At 45.3% G+C, this 23,209-nt stretch overlaps 1 protein-coding gene across 1 annotated transcript in view; it reads right to left on the reverse strand.

Annotated features, from left to right (window-relative positions):
- Window positions 1–23,209, reverse strand: part of T265_08579 (hypothetical protein) — a gene marked incomplete at both ends in the record, with an annotated part of 64,582 nt that overhangs the window by 32,556 nt on the left and 8,817 nt on the right. Inside the window, 8 exons of the mRNA XM_009174424.1 lie at window positions 5–169; window positions 5,258–5,401; window positions 10,150–10,203; window positions 10,451–10,480; window positions 13,519–13,638; window positions 14,189–14,354; window positions 18,850–19,045; window positions 19,661–19,822. Coding sequence (XP_009172688.1) covers window positions 5–169; window positions 5,258–5,401; window positions 10,150–10,203; window positions 10,451–10,480; window positions 13,519–13,638; window positions 14,189–14,354; window positions 18,850–19,045; window positions 19,661–19,822 — 1,037 coding nt within the window. The remainder of the gene's footprint in view (window positions 1–4; window positions 170–5,257; window positions 5,402–10,149; window positions 10,204–10,450; window positions 10,481–13,518; window positions 13,639–14,188; window positions 14,355–18,849; window positions 19,046–19,660; window positions 19,823–23,209) is intronic.

The following is a 23,209-nucleotide window of genomic DNA, read 5'->3' on the forward strand; positions in this document are numbered from 1 at the left end:
TCACTCGTGGACCACTTGGTCCCGGAGGACCTTGTAAACCCGAGGGACCCATGAATCCGGGATCTCCAGTGTGACCTTGCTCGCCCTTTTCGCCAACATAGCCAGGAGGTCCTTGGATACCGGGAAGACCAGTCATTCCTTGCTGTCCACGACTGCCCTTCAACATCATCTGGAAATCGATACAGGTTTGAAAATGTGTGCAATTTGAGCAGAAAGAAAAACGGTAGAAAATCGACAGTGTGGTACCACTTCCACAAAAACGGAGAGAGCACAACTGCAGTTCTGTCTGCGAATAGTGGGTAAGGTTTATAATCCAACATCTGCTTCGTTCATCCTTGGTACTCCTGTCCCCCGTCGGATGCATCACTGCTGTAATGCACTGGTAAAGGTGACTCACAGAAAGCCGAATATTATTAACCTATACACAGCAACAGATCTGCCAGTTAGCTCTAAGCATGATCATCCAGTTGGAATCTACCGGTTCCTGAACAGCGTCACGTTCACCCAAGATTTACGGCAGAAAGTGGACAGGATTGGATCCTGTCATTTCTGGATTTCCACATGAATGACGAGTCACTCCCACCAAGTGCAAGTGCTGAGCACTTTTTGGGAAACAAACCGTAAGAACCTGGATACAGGTAAGGGAGTGTGGTCGGAATTCGCCTCAGTGAAAAGTGACTCGAATTAAGAGGTGCATTTTGTCGGATGGACTGATAAATATTCGGGACTCTCATGGTGCTTCACCAATAAAGCTACCCTACCTATGGCTGTAAGTCAAGGGTTATGAGATCTTCTCGACAATTCGTCGTCGCTTGCATTCAGGCTCTGGACAACTGCAAAATGGTTCTAGATTAACGTTCCTCGCGAGGATCATTGACAACAGCGGAGGAAGGTCCCTTGTTCCTGCATATCATGTCTATTAGGAGAACCAGCTCCGAACGTAACGGGACTACATAACAACCAATGGAATAACCGTTTTTGTTGAGACAGATTTCATTGGTTGTTATTCACTCGCCCGTGACGGATGAGTTGTATTCTCAGTACCACTTTTCTTGGACCGCTTGTACGCGACAGTGATCAATAGATCAGCTGGCTCGCACGTTCATTGATTTTTCTGGTTTGGCCAAGCGATCAGTTGGCTATCCAGACCGAGGTTCACGGTAATAAGGAGGCATTAAGGAGACTGTGGTCCACAACAACGTCAAACTTAATTTAACTATGTCCCACGGTTATTAGAGAATTTTGTTTCGGGCTACCCAAAGCAACTGACAACCAAACAGTTGTTAGACGCTGGTCACACAGTAAGGTTTCCTCGAATTCTTCAAGAGTATTTTTATACCTAGTCCAACAGTGAAGTTGTCGCTATCAATCGACTGAGTCCCTCTATTATACACAGGTTAGACTCAGTGAATAATCGCGATCTAGCCAATACGCGAGCATTTAGTTCTTACTCAAACGAGGCATTCCTACCTCGGGAACATTCTGCTTTATGCCGTTTTCTATCCCATGCCACCCATTGCTTTCCTAGTTGGATTTTGTAACATATATCGTTGTTCATTTTAATTTTCTTGCATATTACTCACCTTCGATCAGCTTTTTGCCTATTTCGGTATGTTCTTCTTCGATCAATGGCTGGGTTTACTCGTGATTTTCTTTTCCTTATATTCACCTTCAGGCTTTTTTCAGCAACCTTATAGATAGTTTCCTTCAAGTAAAACCTATATTTTTCGTATTCGTTTCAATCCATAGATGGTCCATATACCTCTCCTTCGCACACCAAAAACGGTATCAAAACCGCGCCTAAAGTACCCGCTTAGATAAGTGTATACTGATAATTACAGTTGAGCTGCTAAATCAAAATTCAACAAATAAACGCTTGTGTAAGGAACTCGAACCTGCGTCCTCACGCTCACTCGACGAGTCCTCACGTCGTTACACGTCTACCTAACGGATGCAATCTGATGCCACTCGTTATCCTGGTTGACCCCCTCACGTGACTTCCACGATTGACGATCCAATGGTTCTCAAAAAGAATAGCACTCGTTGACAGGCTGGGAGGAATACAATCGGGGTCCGGGCTGGATAAACGTAACCTCTAATCAAACTTTTGGATATCCAAAATGTCGGGTGGCTGCGTCAAAAGTCGTTGTGGACGCCACCATTTTCCTAAATTCTGTAGAAAAGCTAATTACGGTGAGTCATGAGGTGTGCTCCAAGAAATCCGCCTGGATGAACCATCAGGCTACATTGTAACTGTGGGGGTAGGAGCCGATGCAAATCCTGCATCGCCCTACGCAACTACTAAAGGACTAATCAGTAGTCTAACCTAGCACAACCAGGCTTATCCAAAAAGCCAATGAGGCATTCGGAAAGGCGCTCAGAAAGACCGCTTGTTCACTGATAAAAGCGTAATGATATCGCCTAATAGGGTGAAAGTTTCTGGGAGCGAACCAATGCCTTTTTTCACCTTATCCCCCGGGTCACTACCGGAGGCAACCTGGCGTTCAGGCAGACATTTGAAAAGTGTGACATTCGAAATGGGTGGAAGTAACGCCGGATTTTATATTCAAGGTTTGTTTACCTAGACGGTTTGACCAACGAATCAATGTTCGACCAACAATCAGACGGTTGCACGTCTCGTCGGATAGACTGGGATAAAAGTAGTAAATTTTTAATCAGTAGTATTAATGAATGAAGGCATTTTTTAGAACCGTTTTTCTTTTACTTGATGAACTAATTGTCCCATAGTGTTTTAATCATATTGGACATCATTATGTCCTCTAACGGGGCAACACATACAACCCGTTTAGTCGCGTAAATCCTTACCATTCGTGTGAATGGTGAGTGTCACCCCTCTGCATTGTCAGTTCTCGTCATGAGTGAATTAAATTGCTTGTCCTAAAGTGAAAGAAACTTGTATGCATGCCCCAATTCACGTCCTCTTATCCCTAAAGAGTGTTCTGCAACCGAGAAATACACTGATTTGCAAATCAATTAGAAAATAAGGTTAACGGAAACTTGAGGACTGCGCCTGCTTGATGAGCTCTCAGAAGGGCGAAACCGGTCGTGGGTTGTCGAAGAGTTTTCAGCAACCTTGTGAGTAGTTTCCCCCAAGAAAATATACTGCGATGTCTCGAATATCGTGCCAACTGAAAAATGAGGCAGCCTGCGTGAAGTACATTCAGTTGTGGAATACCATAAACGAGAGATTCGGTTGAGTCTCTCGTGAAAACCAAATTGACTTGCAAATGAGCGTATTTCTCGAAAACAGTCCAATCTAGGTTCAAGTAGGACGATAAGGTTGATGGAAACTCGGGGACTGCGCCTACCTGATGAGCCCGGTCGTGGGCTGTCGAAGAGTTTTCAGCAACCTTGTGAGTAGTTTCCTTTATGAAAGTATTCTGTAACGTTTTGTCAACGTTAGCAAACGTTTGTGTGTGAATTTATCTTGGTCGTGGTACAACTTAGAAGAATTGCCTATGGAATTCTGTTAATCGCTCATTCCAACCTTGTTCGCGAGGCCCTACGGTAATAGTTCGTTGTGGCTGTATGGTGATTTGTTCGATCTCAGAATTGCTCCACCCTGTTCAGTCACTTTTCGCATGATTCTATGATGTGAGGTAGGCTGACAAGGTCTCATTTTAATCCTGAATTGGCTGTAAGTAATTCGTGCGCAAGTCTATATACAGTGACCTTACCCGCGGTTGCCATGCCACTAGTGTGTCATCCTCACATGTGTACTTTTACTTGGCTCACAGTAACCAAACCATGCTTGAACTAGTATTTCAGGAGTAAAGAGGTCAAAACACACTTTAATATGGAGATAGTATTCTTTTCTTGACAGGCTCGATCTCTGGCGTTGTTAACCGAAACAGTGAAGGCCACGAGGTGCGCCGCATCGACAAATTCGCTCTAGCTGAATGAACCTACCACCCAGTTACAAGGCTGGGTTTAATTGCGCTAAAATCCAATGCACTGCTTGTCGAATAGTTCTTCAATGCATAGCACTAGGACGTAGAAATGGAATGATGAACACTCGTTCAGCTATAACATCCTTTCGGTGCCCAACTACTTGAAGGAAGCACGAAGGCTCCCCAAGCCTAGATATGAGCAGTCCAGTTCCGGTTCGAACCATGGGGCTTCCAAGCCAGTTAGTCAGCAAATTTAACCATCGATCTATTTCGAGCTTAACTGACTATGCCTTCAAACTGAAACCTGAGATGTAGTCTTCTACATGCTTAGCTTGAGGACGAACTAAACGGAGCATGTGACCAACGCCGGCGGATTAACGATCCTCACACACGCGCTTACGATCCGAAGGCAGCTGGAGTAGAAATCAGTGACAATAAAATCATGAAACCGCAGTGTTCAGCAGCGGGTCGCAGCGGGGGGAGGGTCGAATGTCTCCACGGTTATGCCACAGAGTGTAGGTCAGCTTATGTTTGACGGGCAAGTCGTCAGCATTAGGATCAGAATTTCAACAGCAGGGTGGCTTCATTATCGAAAAATATCCCAGAGTTTGGTACACACAGAGCACACTAATCCTAATGTTGCTGGAAACTCTTGGACAGCCCATGACCGTTCGTGTTCTGCTTGGAGCTTATCAGGTAGGCGAAGTCCCCGAGTTTTCGTCAAGCATTCGTTCTACCTAAGCGCAGATGTGACCTAGAATTAGCTTGTCCATATTATGAAGCCATTTTTATCGGCTGTCCGCAGCTGGATGCAGGTCCGTCTACCGTCGATCATGGCTTCCGGTCAGACTCCAATTGGCGAACAGTTTGATGTTGAACAGTGGTAAAACATACCTCGAATTTTTCTGAAGTATTTCCTGTCTGTCCTCACCTGAAGTAAACAGCGGGGTTTTAGCAGGTGTGATTCTGCGTCCCTAGTTAGAAACGCGTCTCTGAATGGAATAATGTTCAGCCTTCTGATTGGATGGTTGCGGCCTTGAAGCACATCAGAGATTGGTGCAAGTCGTACTACCGGTGACTTTCAACAAAGATGGTATTTTTGAATTTTTCCGGAGTTCAGACGTCTGAGCATATACTCGTGACACCACTCGATTGGATGTTAAAGTCGCATGAATGTGATAAAGATGTCGAGTAACAAAAATTCGTTCCAACTTACGGACTACAGCGAAGCAAACTAAACGCCTACGAAACAATTGGTAGGTACCTGAGATTCGAGTATGCAAAGACGGCAGCAGACAGTATAATTCTAGTCCAAAGATCAAACCTATCAGATAACCTGAACTTACCACAGACTGTTGAACCATCGTTCGGAAGCTGGCCATTCGAGATAATTCGTTTTTACCAAAGCTCGGCAGTGGCATAACCAGTATGTGACTTGGTACGCCGGGAGATCCAGGACTTCCCGGGATCCCGCTTCTTCCGTCACGTCCCTGCGTTGGACAAACGAAGGCCAGAGAGTGAGTAGATGTAGTCGTTGTGCAAGAGGACCGAAACACGTCGTGATTCGTATTATACGCGACTAAAAGACCGTTACTTGGCCATCAATTCATCCTGATTTAGTTTTCGCTCCAATCGGCTTCCACCAACACAAAAAAACAATACAGTTATAAAATGGATATAGATAGTTTCAGAGAGGTTCGGTAAACACTCGGTGGATTTGTTGCTGGACAACGTTTCATTAAGCGGCGTGCAAGAGGACCGAAACACGTCGTGATTCGTATTATACGCGACTAAAAGACCGTTACTTGGCCATCAATTCATTCTGATTTAGTTTTCGCTCCAATCGGCTTCCACCAACACAAAAAAACAATACAGTTATAAAATGGATATAGATAGTTTCAGAGAGGTTCGGTAAACACTCGGTGGATTTGTTGCTGGACAACGTTTCGCTTAATTAAGCGGCAACTAAGACGGGTATTGGTGTCAACACCAAAGCCCAACAAGGAGTGGATCGGAACAGCGGTCATTCCATACAGAACAGGGACATCTGAAGTCATTAGAAGGGTACTGAATACGGCTAACAAAAGAGTAGCATTCCAGAAGGGAAAGGCTTTACGGTCGGTGTTGGTGCATTTGGAGGATCGCCTTCCGGTTGATAGGACTAGGGAATGTGTATACAAAACAAACTGTAACGACTGTACGAAGGTTCATACAGGTCAGACAGCCAGGGAATTACACACCAGGATCAGTGAACATAAGATAAACATTAATAGACCACCAAGAAAGCCAGGCGAATATCAGCCGATAGTCAAAGATCGGCAATGGCAGGGCATGCACTAGACACTGGGCAAAGGAGAGATTTAGAAAACGTGGACATCTTGAGACGAGGTTTAAGATTCACACCACAGCGACTGTCAGAGGCGGTGGAAATCGCCAAGCGTCCCAGCGTAAATAGAGTAGAAAGAGTAGGACTTGCAAGCATGTAGAGAGCGGTCTTAGATCGGACGAGATGACACGAGGCGGTGTGCAGTTATCAGCGAAATGGTCTGGGTCTAAAAGTACAAAATCCAAGTAGAGTTAGATCCAATTAACCATCCCACCCCGATCCCCAAACCAATTGTCCCAACACCCTTTGACGAACACAGGTGAACGAAATCTGTGAACGACCCCAAGAGGAATTTTCCATTAATGTGTCCTAGACTGAAAAACCAAGGACGAAAAATCCGGGTTCAACATGAAGACAGCTCCTACCCTCTAACCAATCTATCGTAGAAGTTAGTCATCTCCACTAACCAACAAACAGGGACATCAGACTGAACACCTAGCACTGATCAAGTCGGCTAGTCATAAGAAATCTCACCGATTGGTTCTCTGACTGCCTTAAAACCCAATCAACCTACCTACTTACTCCCTTGACCTAATGAAGCTTTTGTGTCAAAAGCGAAGCGCTGCCCAGCAGTAAATCCACCGGGTGTTTACCGAACCTCTCTGAAGCGATGACTTCCCAATCGATCCCAAGCATTTTTCAATTGAGTGGATATTGACAGGCTTTTCACCACTACACCGTGGTACCGTCATCAACTCCGTTTCCTCGAGAAAATAGGAATCACGCCATTTCTAACTGCCATTTCACTGCCCAGATGATGTTCCTTCGAAGAATCGGCGTGAGCTGTTGTCAGAATGCCAGTGACTTGTTCAAGGAAAACGTAATAACGGTTCAACTGGGGCTGATGAGGTGGAATTACGACGGGCAACTGCCATAACAGCCAGAGTGGAGTCTTTCTGGAGACGTCCGATTCGGCCGGGTGTGCCACACACAGATAACATGGAAGCGCAGCAAACATGCCGGTCTGGTGAGCTAATGAAGCGGTTTCCTGGCAAACCAGGATTCGACCCACCACGGCCAAGTTTTGAACGGCGAATCACGGTACAGTAGCTCACGTTTTTCTCTTTCCAACATGAGTGGCATCGTTGTGTCCCGATTTCCTTGGATTTGATGGTCTAGGCTGTCAATCTATAAAGCACCGGCGGACAATCATAAAACTGAGAAATTTATTGATACCGGGACACCAGTCTCTTCCGTCATTGATTTACCTTGTAAATAAATCGTGTTATGCAAGATCTCGATGGGTTCGAACTAAGACTAGTGGTCCCTGTTGATCACTCAATCGGTTACTTGAAGGACGATCATGTTAAAGATCCGAATGGAAAAATCAGAAAACTAATCAATTAGTGAGGGAAATCACGTTCAAAACACTCTCGTCCTCCTGTCCTGCCACAATCATTGTAGCCAGTCCATACTAAAAGGAGGAAGCTCAGTGCTTCCCCCCGCATGTTAAAGATCCGAATGGAAAAATCAGAAAACTAATCAATTAGTGAGGGAAATCACGTTCAAAACACTCTCGTCCTCCTGTCCTGCCACAATCATTGTAGCCAGTCCATACTAAAAGGAGGAAGCTCAGTGCTTCCCCCCGTTTTGGATGGACTCATCAGAATAACTACGCCAGGACAGGAGGACGACTGTTCAAACGAGAGTGATGTCAGCGAATCCCGCAACAGTCAACAACTAATGACGGAAACGCAGGTGTCCTGTTGCCGGTGTGATGGGTTTTGGTACTACGAATTCCTCGGGAATGGCCTTACACCTCGGACCCCATTTAAGATCTTGATATGTGAAGGATACTTTGGTAATTTCCATCAGATAGCATAAACCTCCTGGACGCAGTAGATATCTAGAAAACGTGAATCGATTCTGAAGGCACCGGAAGATCTCAAACTCTTGTCAAATTCATCAAACTGTCTAACAAAACCCGGGCTCGAACCCAGTCACCAAAGGTAAAATAAGTTTTTTTGGATCAGCTGAAGTTTCAGTAGGAAAAATATCACAAACAGTAGAAAGGCGTTGATGGTACGGTGATGCCACACAGTGCCTAAAGGATCGTCATCAACGAGTCTTTTGGATGTGTCCCATGGTATGCTTTCCCAACCTAAGGCGAATTCAAAGAGTTCGTCTCAGCTAACCCACTCCCCACTGAGTTTGGCTCTCCGTCACTGAGGCGTATTCACTGAGGCAGTTGTACCGTACGTTAGATTGTCTCAGCGACCGATGGTACGTGGGCACATCCCTGAAGCCTGTACTTTGTTAGGATTTTCAAAACTCCGGGCCAAGCGCTAAATTACTCGAAATGGGCGTGTACACGCACAAATGTCCTCGGGCCACACGCAGTGGCCGCATCGGATCTCACCATGTCGGTGGATTTGATACGCTCGTCTCTGCAGGTCACATAAAACAGGGCTGGTCGTGCAAGGGCCGGGATATAGCGAATCGGTTGGCATGTCAGCTAACCACGCCTACGTTAGTCTGCTTTCCCGGACAGGAGTCACATGACATGGCGGTGAAGCTGATTCACGCAAGACACAAGTCGCTTTAGATGTGTGTGTGTGTGTGTGTGTGTGCAGAAAAAACCTATAGACGTACAACCGATGAGTTTGTGAGTCTTAGCGTTATTGTGTCTCAACTGCAGAGACATCCCGGATTGTCACTTTCCGCGGCTAGGCCGTTTCCCATCAATGCTGAAAGATCGGATGTAAGGAGAAAACCAGTATGTTTCCCACATCCTTTTGGAACTGCGTTGATGTGAACCGCTTTCCCTATAAGCTGCTAGATGACATCAACCGGAGGATCAGGAATAGTTTCACTGCAACGGAAAGTTTGTTGAAGAATTATCGACCGTGTCAGCACTGTACCGTATGGTGGATGTGCTGAGAATATCAGCACAGCGTAGGTTGAATGTGCTAGCGCCTACCGTGCCTTGAAGAGCATTCACCATTGTTTGTCCTTTTTTCGGTTGTTGGTCTTTAGACGCGTGTTTCCATACTTTGGGATTCATCTCATCAGACTGGAACTGTTCTTGGCATGATTTCGAATAGGACGTTTCTCTCTTTTCTTCCATATTCTCCTGTTACTGTTTCGCATTCATCGCTTGCATTCACGTTTTATGTTTGTGACCACGCTCTTCAAAAATAAATGATAATAGTTATTACGAGTGTGAGGGTGGGCTATCACTGTTCAGCCGGCACCAGAATCATGCCAAAATAGCTAGTCCACTGTGCCTTGCTAAAGCGGGCCACGTTAAAAACACGAAGACTGTGATAACTGATGCGAGGCAGCGCATAGTTTCGGCCACCCACAGACCCACGAGCCATTCCGTTGTCCAAATCGTGTTCGACTTCATTGGCTGTGGCCCGCAGGCATGCTCCCGTCAGCACCTATCCGGCTGAATGGGGCTCTTTATCAATTCGTTGTCCAGACCTCGAGTGCCCGTAGATAGTTTTTATCCTATCAGCGTCGTCCTGAGTCAGCGTTCTTTTCATTGGTTGATCTGGTTGGTTGACAATACTGGGGTAGAATTGTGCGCCAAAGGTAGACTGTAGGAGAATATGCCAAACAAACCAGAGTAGAAGACAAGTGACAGTGAACTTTGGAGAGAAGTGCGATACATGATTCCACCATGTATAGACTGACTTTTCAGTTGTCTTTGAGCAGCTAATCCGCCAGGTATTTCTTGTAAAACCACGCGGTTGCCCTTCGTAAGCCCCACTGGTTCCCATGGTGCTAACCCAGATTCGGGGTAGAATAATGACCAAAACGAGTCCACACTAAGTGGCTCCTCTGAATGCTTCCGCAATCAACAATCATAAGAAGAGAATATTGTTCAAGCAGCGTAGCATTACTCACCGGTTGACCTTTCTCTCCCTTGAGACCGGGTTCTCCCTTTTCACCAGGCGCTCCCTGGAGAGAATAAAACGGAAATTATGGAATTCATATTCATTACAGGGGTCAGTTCAAATCATGTGATATGATGTCAGGTGAACCCATTACATCGAAACTACCGAATAGGAAATTTTGTGAAGAAACGTTTGCTGCCAGACAGACAGGTTGACAAACCTCTCTGATTCGACAATCGCGCGTAATAAACCATCAACTTTTCACACAAAAAACTCATTCGATACCGTTCAACAGCACGCGGTCAACTTACGGGGATTCCATATTGCCACTCTGTGGTCTCCTTTATGTGAAAGAAAAGGACAAAGATAGTTAGTTTAGCGGAAAAAGAACTTCTGAAGTTCAAATGTATTCAACTCATTCCACATTCGTCATCCCTCTTTTGTCTCATAATAGACGCAAAATTTAATTGAGTAACTAAACGTAGATTATCAAAGAAAAGATAAAAAATCTTCCAAACTTAGTAGCCACATAAAAGAGATTTTTTGTGCAAGTGTTTTCATTTTTTGTTTTTCGTGGATGCTAGTACGCGCACTGAAATTGTGAAACTCTATTATTCCCTTGGTGAAAGTGTCAACACCGCACCTCGTGGTTACAAAACCAAAAATGGTCTCATCAAAGATCCTTTCACCGTGTCGACCATTATACGCTTGATTGCGAAATTTGAGTCCGCTGGATCTGTACTGGATTTTTCTGGCAAAGGGCAAATGTCTCTGAGTGATGAAAGAGCGCCCATTTTACAGAACGCCGTCGAGCAACTTCAGTCCCAGAGCACCATGGCATTTTCATCAATAACTCAGGTGTCTCAGTTGACCGGCATTTCCCGCGCAAGCGTGCATCGTATTATGAGACGCCACCTTCATCTCTACCCGAATCATTTCACTTTATTACAAAACATCACGGAAGAAGACAAGGAGCAACGTGTCGCTTTCGCTAATAGACTGCTGGACGATGAAGCAAATTTTTCTGTGGATGGCATAATCAACAAGTACAATTGCGTGATATAGTTCCGCAAGCTCTTCACGCATAATCTCCATTCCCCTCATTCCTGTGTGTGGATCGGATTCTCCTCAAAGTGTCTCCTGCGTCTCTTTTTCTTTGATGCTACGGTTTCCGGCGACAGTTAACTCCATATGCTGCAGACGCATGTTATCCCACAATTCAAGCAGCACAAGAAGTCATCGACCGTGTTTCAACGAGATGGCGCTCCACCTCACTACTCGAACCAAATGAGAGCTTACCTCCGAGAGCAAATTCTTATGAGAGTCATTGCTCGTGGATTTTCAAACTTTTGGCCCACAAGGTCACCCGATTTCAAACCTCTGGATTATTGGTTTTGTGGAATGATCAACGCTCGCGTATATCATGGAAATAAACCGAAGAATTTCGTGGAATTAAGAGCAGGAATTGAAGAGGAGTGTGCACGAGTGACGCTTGAAGAAGTTAAACATGCTGTGTCTCACATCTCACACCGCTTCCAACTAGTTATAGAAGAAAGAAGCGGTTTTTTTCAAAATTTTTGGTAATGTTTGTTTGTTTGTAGTAAACCTTCATGATGTGCATATGTCCACATAAAAAATAATAAACGTTTAAATTAATTTCAAAGTGTTAATATGGGTATTACATTTTGCGTTTATTATGAGACACCTTGTACTGCAAGGCAGGGAACCTCCAGGGATATGTTTGGAACAGCTCACAAATTCATCGTTCTCAAGAGGCCTGATAAACAACAGTAAATCTGTGGCAATTTACCACCCACTTCCTGTAAGTAATCATATTGTTCAGGGAGGAGAACGAACGAGTAAAATGCCGTGATGAGTGTTTCAACGAAGTGTACCTTATGGTTACTTGCGGGTGGTCTCCGAATTTGTGGCTCTCGAAACAGCTTTGTTTCAGGAAAAGTCACATCCTGATTAGAGAATTTGGATAAATCAACATCCAACAGGTAAGAACTGGACACACTTGTTGATCCTGTTAGGGTTTCTCAGGAGTACGTATGCGTCATTATCTAAGAAGTTGAATTCAGTGCATGGGAGATGTGACGTAAAAATTGCCCACTCGGTTTCAAGGTGCAACTTGGCTGGGAATGCGACACAGTTGATCGACGGAACGAAGGTAGTTCATTGTCATCACCATCACCGTCGCCAGCAGACTCAGCATCATCGACAGTCGCATGGTGGTCATCTGAGCAGTCGCGTAAACTAACTACATCGTTGAAAATGCGAACACGTTCGCCATGTTCGGGCGTGACAATTCACGCTTGTCTAGAGTAAGCTGCTCGAAGCTGGCGAAGGCCTAAATGTCAAATCCTGAGGCAACTAACCGTGCGCACTGGTGATGATCTCCAATGAGAAGGAAACTCGCATGCAGTTTGTCCTCTGTTTGATGTGAAGTGACCGGACTATCTGCTTCAGGACAAGGTGAACTCTTCAAAAGAGAAACAATCAGGTCGTTTGTTTTGTTCTCTAAAATCCAAAGTTGTCTGTGGTAAGGTTTGAAAAGTTCGTTTAGGTTGACAGTACTGAAAAGAAATATGGCGAAACTAACATCGCTAGGTTGTGGCAGGCAGCAGCCAGATTCAAAGATTTTGCCGGAATGGTTCATCAAACGCAAATCTAGCTTTCACGTCAAACAACATCTCCAGTACATCTACTCAGCAGATGCCTGGTAGTTCATTCGCTAAGGTTGTCCCCCAAACGAGGACATGCAAATTCAGTACTGATGTGCAGCTGTTTCCAGGATCACGGGTTCAAACCTCAATCTTTCGAAATTGTACGCAACGGAAGATATACCCGGGAACTAGTCTCAACGGTTGCCACATTTACGTATATCCAGTCCATGGATTTTTTGGTTCAAGTAGAACGAAAGGTTCACGGGAACTGCGCCTACCTGTTGAGCCCCTTGGGCTGTCAAAGTTTTTTCAGCAACTTTATGAGTAAGTATCATGTCGGCTAGGAGATCCCACGCAACAAGTAATAGGCTTTCACAAAGATTATTGAGTGGCCTGTAAGGATTGGATAGTTACAAGTCTTTTATCTAAAAAAATAACGTCAGAAACGGGTCTTGGCCCGCATGCATGCGCCAACCTGGGATGGCAGTGTACGGGGAACGTAAGTAATACCAGTAAGAAGATCGCATTGAAGAGGTGAGGTTCAACCACAAACAACACTGATACAGATTGGAAAAAATCGCATCATGCGACCTTTTCACAACAGCCCTTTTGAACCAGACCAAAGTTTCTGTCTCTATAACATCGTGTGGCTTATCTGTTTCCTACTTGCAGTGGCATAATGCATAAACAACAGCGGTATTGCAACTTACGACTTCTTCAGCTTGCATGGAATCGTAAAACGAGTTGGATTTTTCGCATGGAGAAAAGGTGGTGCAGTGATTGTAGGCGCCTTCTGGAGTGGGGATAATCAGGAGTCGGTCGACAACACCCTGAAATGATAAAATGAGAAATGTTAAGTGGCGACGGGGATGCTGGCTGCGTGCACTTAGACTTTCGGTGGTTCGGAAACTCCACTATACTCAGTCAAGCATCTTGATGAAGGACTTTGCGTATGATCACTACATAAATTAGAGGGCGGAACGTGCTGAAATTCGAAACGAAGGAAACTACAACCGGGAACGATGTCTAACGTGCGCGTTTTAGCAGCTAGTTGCAGAAGGGCTCTGTGTTCAAGAGGTTAACGGTGACATGTACTGGCGTACAGAATAAGAAAGACTCATCCTTTTCTGTCATGCTTGCTAGGAGCCAGTTTCAGCCTATGGTCGTACGCATTCTTTAGATAACTCCAGTAATCCAATGACGAACGCCGTGGACTTGCTTTTTGAGGAATCAGATGGTAGAATAAAAGTTGGTGGTTCTCCGCCGAGCACCACCGGGCTCTAGGCAAACAATCCGTTAGCTGGAGCCAAAATGTGTCATATTACCCAATGAAAGCAATCCTGGATTACCCAGCCATAACGCAGTTATTTGAGTACTTACCGTGAAGCTTGCCTTTCCATCCTTATGCTGCATCACATATAGCGTCCCACTCTCAAGACCTGTCGGGTCCGAAGGGCTCCTGACCAGCATCTGAGACTGAACAACGCGGCAGTTAACCAACAGTGTGACTGCGTCTCCCTTGATGCTAAGTGAGATCCGGTACCATCTGCATAGCGAGGTGAAAAGATCAACTGATAGGATGTGATAGGGTTCTCAGCACAACTAGTAACCCACCGCTACGCACAACTACGCTCCCCAATAACGCACTGATGACGTCACCTCGACTGGTGATCTAACGTGTGCCATCAAATTGCCCCGCTCAGCGAACAAACCAACGACCAACACCCTAGGTTGTTATGACGTATGATAAGCGGAATATATGGCAGAAGCTTAGTGGAGCAGACTACACTACTTACTAATGAAATCAGTAGAAACTATCACTACAAAGTAGCTTGTTACAACTACTGTTTTATTCACATTACCAACGGTTTGTGAGATGGTGCTATGGATTGGTTTGACCTGGAACAGTCCAAAGGAACACGGTAACTAGTTTGTACTCACATTTTTCAGCATCTAACTCATCAACTAAGTAGTCAGTTGAGTCCCAGCAGACTTGTAGTGGGCTGACAAAGAATTTATTGGTTAACCAGGAAGCATTAGTTGACTAGTCTGTTCGCAATAAAGCAACTATCTCAAATGTATGCCAGTTGAGGTAACTTGTGGCATTGATGGATGAAATACACGCAGGATGATTTCCGGGGATGGGGGTAGGGTAAGAACAGTTGTCATGTGTGAGCGAAATTGACTGGTACTAAGGAAAACAAGCTCGGATGGGGACATCCTGAAAACTTCAGGATATATAGTGGTCTGTGATGTTCATATGAATTGATTTAGCAACGGCTCTGTTTGGACAAAAAAACAATAAACAAAATATCTATCAAGAGAGCTGAAAGGACTAATTGAGCACTACGGTACTTTTGGACTGCCCGTTCGGGACCAGGCCCAGCCCAGTTTGTGCAGGTTCCCCTTTTGAAAGCAGAACACAGGGTTCTTCAAACCGATTGCTATTGTTGCCGCTGTGGATAATACGTGCCGTTTAGCTATTCTACCTTTGGGGGATTCGCGCACACCCTGTACGGAGGCCAGCCGCCCCTAATAACCGAACATCACATCATTTGGACGGATGTGTCACGCGCAGGACACGGGCCAAACGAATGCACGCCTTGATTGGTCAGAATGCCAGCCAATCCGGATCGAGCATCTTTGACTTGACGCTTCTCGCCCCCTCATGGAGATTCTAGCACGATCGGATGATGTACTACAACCTGTTCTATCAGCCATCTAGTTCTCCCAGAGTGGCATGTCTGACAGGAAACTGGTCCCCATTGAAGACCTGTCTTTCATGTGGTGTTTGACAATATTTTTCGGATGAAGCAAATCAAAGGCGCCTTTTTAAGAAATCCTTCATTCGAGTGGACGGTTTGGTGTAGTGTTTCTTGATCTATGAAAAGAGTCCCATACGGAGGATCAGTAAATTGTTGGAACACAGAAGAAATTGGCCATAATCAGCCCACTTAAGATACAGGGGCGAACCGTACGGAACCGTACGGTGGCGTATGTGAGCAAGTCATGCCTGGCATCCAATGATTCATTGTGAATCCCTCGGAGTAGTTGAACGAGGCTCGCTATTTGAGAAACTTTGTTGATCGTTTGTTGAAAACATCGAGCGAATCAGAGAAGTAAAATCTCCCGAAAAATTCCAAATTATCATGAAAAATCCACTGGCACTTCTGGTTCCGCACTTGGAACGCAGTATCCACAAGGTGCTGATTGCGTCTTCTGAAAATCCATTCAGGTGAGCTTCACTCACTCATTTTCGGTCAACAGTGTTGCTTACCAGAATACTGACTGCCCTATCTTTTGGAAAATTTCATCTACACTTTCGTCGATTTCATACTTTATTCACTTTCTTTGCGTTTGTGCAACAACAGCTACTATTTTGGGAGAATATTTGGCCGATTCAAAAAATACCCTAGTGAATACACTTTGGCTAGCAAAATTACCCTTATTTCATGCTATTCGAATTCGAACCCAGTATTTATCATTCACATCTATGGTCTAGAATTGACGGCAGAGGTCTTTTGTGTCTTTCTACATCTCCTGATGGAGGTTTCGTCCTGGAACAGAAGCCAATCAATACCAAAAAGCATTGCACATATGTTTCATCCTTATCGGGAATCGTCAGCAGTGCGCATCTCACGAAACTTCAGCGAGTGTCGAACCCGCGACCTCCCAGTTAGTAGTATGAACGCTTAAGCGTTCGACCGCGATCGGAGGGTTAGCATTGTGATTGGACAGTATATAACGCCAGTCGTCCGGCAGTCGAGAACATCACAACACATGGTCTTTTCCACTCAGAATGCAAGCAGGTTATCTGAGCCCTATTCATTTGCTTCAGCACGACTCCGCGAGTGGTTACTCGCCGAAAAATGCCTCTCCGAGGGGTATCGTACGGAAGCAAGTACACTCATTTGCAGTCAGTCTGTCTTTCACGGAAAACTCAACTCAGAAGGACAAATCGGTCATGGGCAGTCAAAGAATTTTCAGCAACCGTGTGAGTAGTTCCTCTCATGCAAACAGGAGGCACTTTTTAGTTCAGATATGGTCGCTAAAACCGATAAGATGGTGGGGCTTTGTCCCTAGTTCATTTTCTCCCGTTAGCTTCTCTACCACTGTCGTTATACTATCCTGAGACAAAGCCGGTTGGGCTAACTTTGCCCCGATTGCTTGACCGATGGTTGGGCATGGTGTCACTGGCATCTAGCTTCCACACACATTGTGAGCACTAGAAGCAGTCCGTAGGTATAAGCTAAGCATCACACAAGCAGCTGAAATCAGTCAAGTTTCTGACACCCTCCAAACAAAATTACCTCCTTGTGAACAGGGTCACAGGAATTATTGACCTGCAGACCGGTCGAATAACCTGCAGTACCCTGACAAAAGCACCAGAGTTTACGCCGAGAAACCGCATAGGACATGGGGACTATTCACACGAGTTCACTTTTCAGGAGGTAATATACCTCAGTCGGAAGGACATTTTAGTGCCGCTGTAAAGAATTTACGGTATCAGATTGTTATGCCTGCTGATTCGCCAATCGATTGTATCTGACTGCTGACCCGCTCCAGTGCCTAATGCCGGAAAAAGACTCACAGGAGAGAACACAACGGCCGTGTTCCGAACAAACGAGTGCGAGAACGTGAGTGCGTGCGAGTGTGAGAATACAACGGTCTCAAGCTAGTCATTGGAGAGACACTGTCTGAACTTGGTCCAGTGCTGACGCACGCGGTCCGGTCGTGGTACGGGGCTGCGACGCGCAGCATATTGCGGGGTCGTTGTCCGACCTTGATAAACGCTGACTCGCGCTGTCTGGGTTTGATACAAGTCTGGAGTGCTGCCTATTAAGGGGCCGTTGTCTGCCTGCTCAACATCTAGCGGAGCTGAGTCTCAGTAGATTTCGGGAGTTCAGTGGTTGGTTGCTTTCAGGACTCTGACCTTCCTTATGCAGAGTAAACTAGCGAATCCAAATAGAACGCGCCAACAACAGTCGTCATTAGCTCTCGGAAGAGTTTCTGTGGGTCACAATCGAAGGAATCAGTGACAGCAGTGGCTAATCAGAAAACCAACAGGCATTGATACGCATCCGGTCGACAGGATGACTGGCAATATCAGGTTGTTTGTCTCTATCTGCTCGACACAAGTGGTTTGTCATACTGAAAGGAAGAAGGCCTTCGCCGCGGAGTTGTTTATTAGAAAACGCCAACTGAACAGTTGCAGACTATTGGACAGGGAAGCATGACTCTCATATGCATCCCGTTTACAAAAACTGAATATCCATCTTCTTCTTGAAGACGCATTCCTGAAGTTTCCTGGATATTCATTGACTGTTGCTCAAATGCAAGCAAATGTGACTCCACAAATTCCGTAATAAAGAGACGCGAAGTGGATTCACGAAGAAACATACTACTCGCATGCCCCGTCAGTAGTACCCACGCTACGATAGTATCTAGGCCCACTCTGACTAGGACGGAAATTACTGGACAAACGGTTGATTGATTACAACTCACATTCACAGGTAATGGTCAATGAAAACGCGTGGTCTACCTAGAGAATCTCAGAGTCTCAAAGTATATGGATCCCTGAGTAAAAATATCGGACGTATTTTAGTTTCTCCAGTGAAAAAGACGTTTGTATAGGATCAAGTTAAAAAACGCTTAGAAATCGCACAGATCTGTAATGCTCCTGATTTCCCAAAGCTCCCTAGACTTTCAGTTATGATAGGCAGATCTTGAATGAGGTGACGCAGATGGTCACGTGTAAGTGTGAGCAAATGTGCGTATTATGTGGCGTTTGGTGATATTTCGGCGTAAATCACCTGTGACCTAGATACCGATTCGGAGAAATTCCTCGGAAAGGGTCAGGCTTCCATCCAATCAGCAGTAAGACTACCTTCAAGGTAGACGTGATCGGCCGTTTTCAGTGGGTTTGTACTTCAGACCTCAAACATAACTCCAACAGCCACTGTATATAAAAAATTCGTGTGGACACAATTTAAACGTGACAGACATTGCTCAAAAGTTGAAACCTTCCAGTCCGCACGTACCTGTATGGTACGAGAGACTGCATGAATCGGACCTTTCGCATTTGTCCCTCGCCATAGTAATCCAGAGTGATTGTAGGTCCCAAGGTCACAGCCAGTCGCCTTTTTCCTTCCGGATCAACCAATTCGAACAACTCGCCTTCTGTGGCAGTCTTGAGTCGGACAGTGGCCAGAATTGAAAAATCTCTGGGAAATGTGGCTGAAATAGTTGGGGGCCATCGTAAGTAGTATGAAACGCAACTTGATATACGCAGTCTCATAAAAATGCCTATCCACCTGCATGAGGTAAGCGGAGTAAACCTCACGTCGCTCTCACGGCTAAGTTGAAAGTCACGTGACTGACTCTCTCAAGTCATGTGTATCATACTAGTGACTTTCCGTCGAAATCCACACAACAGCAATGTACATTACCTACTACCTTTTTATTCCTAAAAATTAGTTCGGATCGTGAAAAGCTGTTTTTCCCAAACTTCAAGAACAAGTCTTGCAAACTTACCACTCAAACTTGCATCCTATTTCAACTGTGGTGCGACCTCTACACCGACTAGAATCTTCCACCATCACAAACGTCTTCCAGTGGAAGAGCAACTTTTTGCGCGTAACTTGGGATTACGGAGCCGTCCCCACTAAGCATATTGCATGTGCCCTCCTAGGGAGTGATTGTATTCACTTTTTAGGTCATCTAGGACTACTATGTACTACTGATTCCTTTTCCAGTAGCTAGGATGACGCTCGGTATCATGTGTGTATCAGTCACAGCAGTGGAATCAAATTCTGCACGAAAACGAAAATGTTTCACATTTTAAGGACCCACCTGGAAAAACTCTGTCCGCTTCAATGTGGAGCTGACCTCCTCTGTGGTAGGAGTAGGCTGTGTTCTGGTTACCATCTGCCGGCGGACAGAATCCTGGCTGACGTGTAACATCCGTGGGAGCGGCCGAGTCTATTGTGACGGCTTTGAGAAGGTCGTAAGCGACTGAAAGATTATTAAAAGAGACACACTGTAGTTGAGAACATGTTCTTTCTTGTCTGTATCAAGACTCCCCCTCGTAGTTGGAGCGAAAAAATGGTACAGCGACGTACAATACCAGTGCTCAAACTATTCTAATAATTCTCCCGATTTACTTAGCTACAGAGCATACCTCTGAAGATACCTTCAAAGGAAGGTTACTCCTAATGAGTCTCCACGGGCAGGCTTCAATGGGAATGTAACTTGATATCCCCGGAGATTCCCAATTCCTATGTTTTCACTTCCCATTGGAGGAAATTGAAGTTGTTACGTGTGCATAACTAGGGTAACCGGGTCAAGGGTGATTGACCTTGAGAAATCACATCAAACAAAATCAATATCTCAGTACTAAGTACCTGTAGGTTATCGAGTTTTTTTTGAAACCACTGTTTGATTGTGTCACGTATTGTCGCTCCAACTAGCTAGAAGACCCTTTGAAATTACACTTAGTAGGGATCATTTCGGTTTCTTGGAATTACGGCCAGTGGAGACCATCCAAGAGCTAGTTGGGATTAGAAACCTTTCAAGCGGTTCATTTGAATGACAGATTTCGGGAATCCTTCACGGAAACTCACCGAATGAGGATTCCTCAATGACTTTGTTTAACCTGTTTAGGGGCTGTCTGTTGTGCGGCTGGGATAAGAGAGAAATCTGTGGAGTCTATATGGAGTCTACTCTTCAGTAGTTGAAAACCAATAGATTAAACGCTGAAACTTCCCTTCCCTCAGCGTCCACTGGGGCGAGATGGCTCAAGTGAATAGAGCGCAAATTTTTTGACCGGAAGGTCCATGGTTCGAACTCGACCTCTGCCTCTGCCTCTCGACTTCCCCTCGAATTCCCCTGTCTAGGCTTGGGCAACCTGACAATATTCCAGCCCTCGTGCTTCCTTCGGGTAGCATAGCAGCTAGGCGCTGGAGGGGTGTTACAACTGAACGATTTTTTTATCAGCATCCACTTCAAAACCATAAGAATGCATCCCCTAGAGAAGAAATATTTTCCTTCTAAGTGAGGGAATGCCGATATGACCCAGTTATTTGCACTATGAGGCATCGTAGTTAGTGTCCAACATCGTTCTAACGAGACGACAAGACAGTCCAAGTGATGTGTTATAAGAAAGTGATGAACAGAATCTCTTTGAAGGTTTGTTTATGTTGACTTCATGCGATGTACTTAATATGGTACTCTTTGTTGGAACCGATTAGCGGTGATGCTGTACAACGACGATGATATTTGGCGGTTTATGCCACGTGATCACCTCTGCAAACACGGGTGCATAGTGCTCGTGACATCTATGGGTCCAGTGAATCTGAACCATTGCTAGCTTATGGGTCGGGGCATCGAGGTTAACTCATGGCAGTCTATGCTTCTCTTACGCCAAATCAATGACCAAATTGCCTTGCGGGGCCTTTGAGCCGTCACTCGACACTGAGGTGTGTGTGTCCATCTCGTGGGATGCAACCTGTATGATCGTCGCTGAAAGACCTCCAACCTGAGGGAGTCGTTGAAAGAACACTGTGACACACACCACAAGTTACCTTACCCAATTCCATGTCACCCTACTCCTGAGTAGTGCATCCTGAGGTATGATGTGCCACAATCTAAAGGATTCCGTGACTCCCGGACATCATATGTTCAGACAGTAATGTGAATATGAATTATATACAATCAACTAGGGATCGTCCAACAGAATTCAAGCATCCGCGGCTCCACCTATCTTGGAAGCCTCGACAGTTGACCCAGTCGATTAGCTTAACCGAGGCATTTATTGAGTCGGGCTTCGAGACGTCGGGTAAACCGATCACAGCAGTAATGTGTGAATACGTTTGCCTGTTTAGACGCGATTGTTTGTATGCTTCCAGTACACAATCGGTCACACATCGGGTGTCTGGACATCAGATCCAAGCACAACTAAGGATATGCTGAGTCCCGGTAGGAACGAAACTCGGGTCCAGTGCTCCTCCACTTTGAGGTGGATTCACGGGAACACCTGCGCCAGGACAGGAACAGGACCATGTGAAACAAGAGTGAACTGAATGTCAAATGTCCTGTATAGTGTATCTCAGGGCAACATATCTCAAAATACTGTACCCCAGGATAATATATACCGGAACGCTATTTCCCAGAGCATTTCATTTCCCGGATACTTTTGACTGAAACTCCTGTGAGCAATTTAGCCTGTTTTTACCAACTGAATGGTGGGAACATGAATCTTTTCCTTTCAAAAAGCTGCTGGAAACTCTTGACACCTCCCAACCGGTTTTGACCTCACAATTCGGTCTCATCGGGTGGACACAGTCTCCGAGTTTCCGTCAACATTATGTTCGACTTGAACCCAAATTGGACTGATTTCGACAAATACGCTCATTTGCGAATCAATTTCGTTTTCATGGGAGACTCAACTGAACCGCTCGTTTATGGCATTCTTCAACTGAGTTTCCCATGAAAACCAAATTCATGTGCAAATAAGTGCAGTTGTCGAAATCCTTTCTATCCTTTTCGAATGTCCACGCACGTCATACTCGGCGTATTGAGTTTCGTTCAATCAAGTAACCGTCATAACACTGTTTACCTTCGGAAGCGCAGAGGATTAGCACACCCGTACACAGCATGACCGGCTTTGTCTGGAAATTATCCCCCAAGACCGAACAGATCAAATCTCCAGCGTTGTCTTATCTTTCTGAGTTTCCACGAAATAGATTGGTTTGTGAGCTGGAATTTCTGGTCGGTTGATTGCTTTTCGTCAAGCTTTAGACCAAGATCACTTCTGATCTCACCGGTCGTGCATATCATCTGTCAATGAATGTGCTTATATCTGTCTGAACTACTGAGTGAAGCCACCTGCAGCCTTACCGACCCAGACAGCGCGTACTTTTATGGTACGGTCTTCGGTTTGTGTCAAACCGGCCCCATGTGTGTCCTAATCGATTGTCCCAACCGGATCCTTTGTCGCCATTCCACTTATGGTAAGATAACAAACTAATGCGTTGCATGAACGAGAGTGAATGGATAGTTAGCTGTGGAGCCCTTTTGGAGTCTAGTTGCCTTGACACTCGGAGAAGGCACGAGGTCTGTCGGATTGTTCAAGCCCAGACAGGAACAGTCGAGATGCCGAGGTTAGGTTCCAACCACTGATCTTCCTTTTTCGTTTCAGAAGCGCTTTGTAAACAGTCCGTAGTCCTTATTTGGGCGACGTTTTGCTTTTAACATAAAATCTTCGTCGGGCCAAGTGAGCAGGTCACCAAATTGGCCAGGTTGTAAAGTAGATCGGAACCAGTCAGTAAGTCCTCTTCATACTACCACACCAGATCAGTGTTGATTGTCATTTAACTGCTCTTGTCGGTCAGTGCGGTTGCT

The sequence above is a fragment of the Opisthorchis viverrini genome (genome assembly GCF_000715545.1).
Source record: "Opisthorchis viverrini unplaced genomic scaffold opera_v5_228, whole genome shotgun sequence".
Classification (NCBI taxonomy): Eukaryota; Metazoa; Platyhelminthes; class Trematoda; order Opisthorchiida; family Opisthorchiidae; genus Opisthorchis; species Opisthorchis viverrini.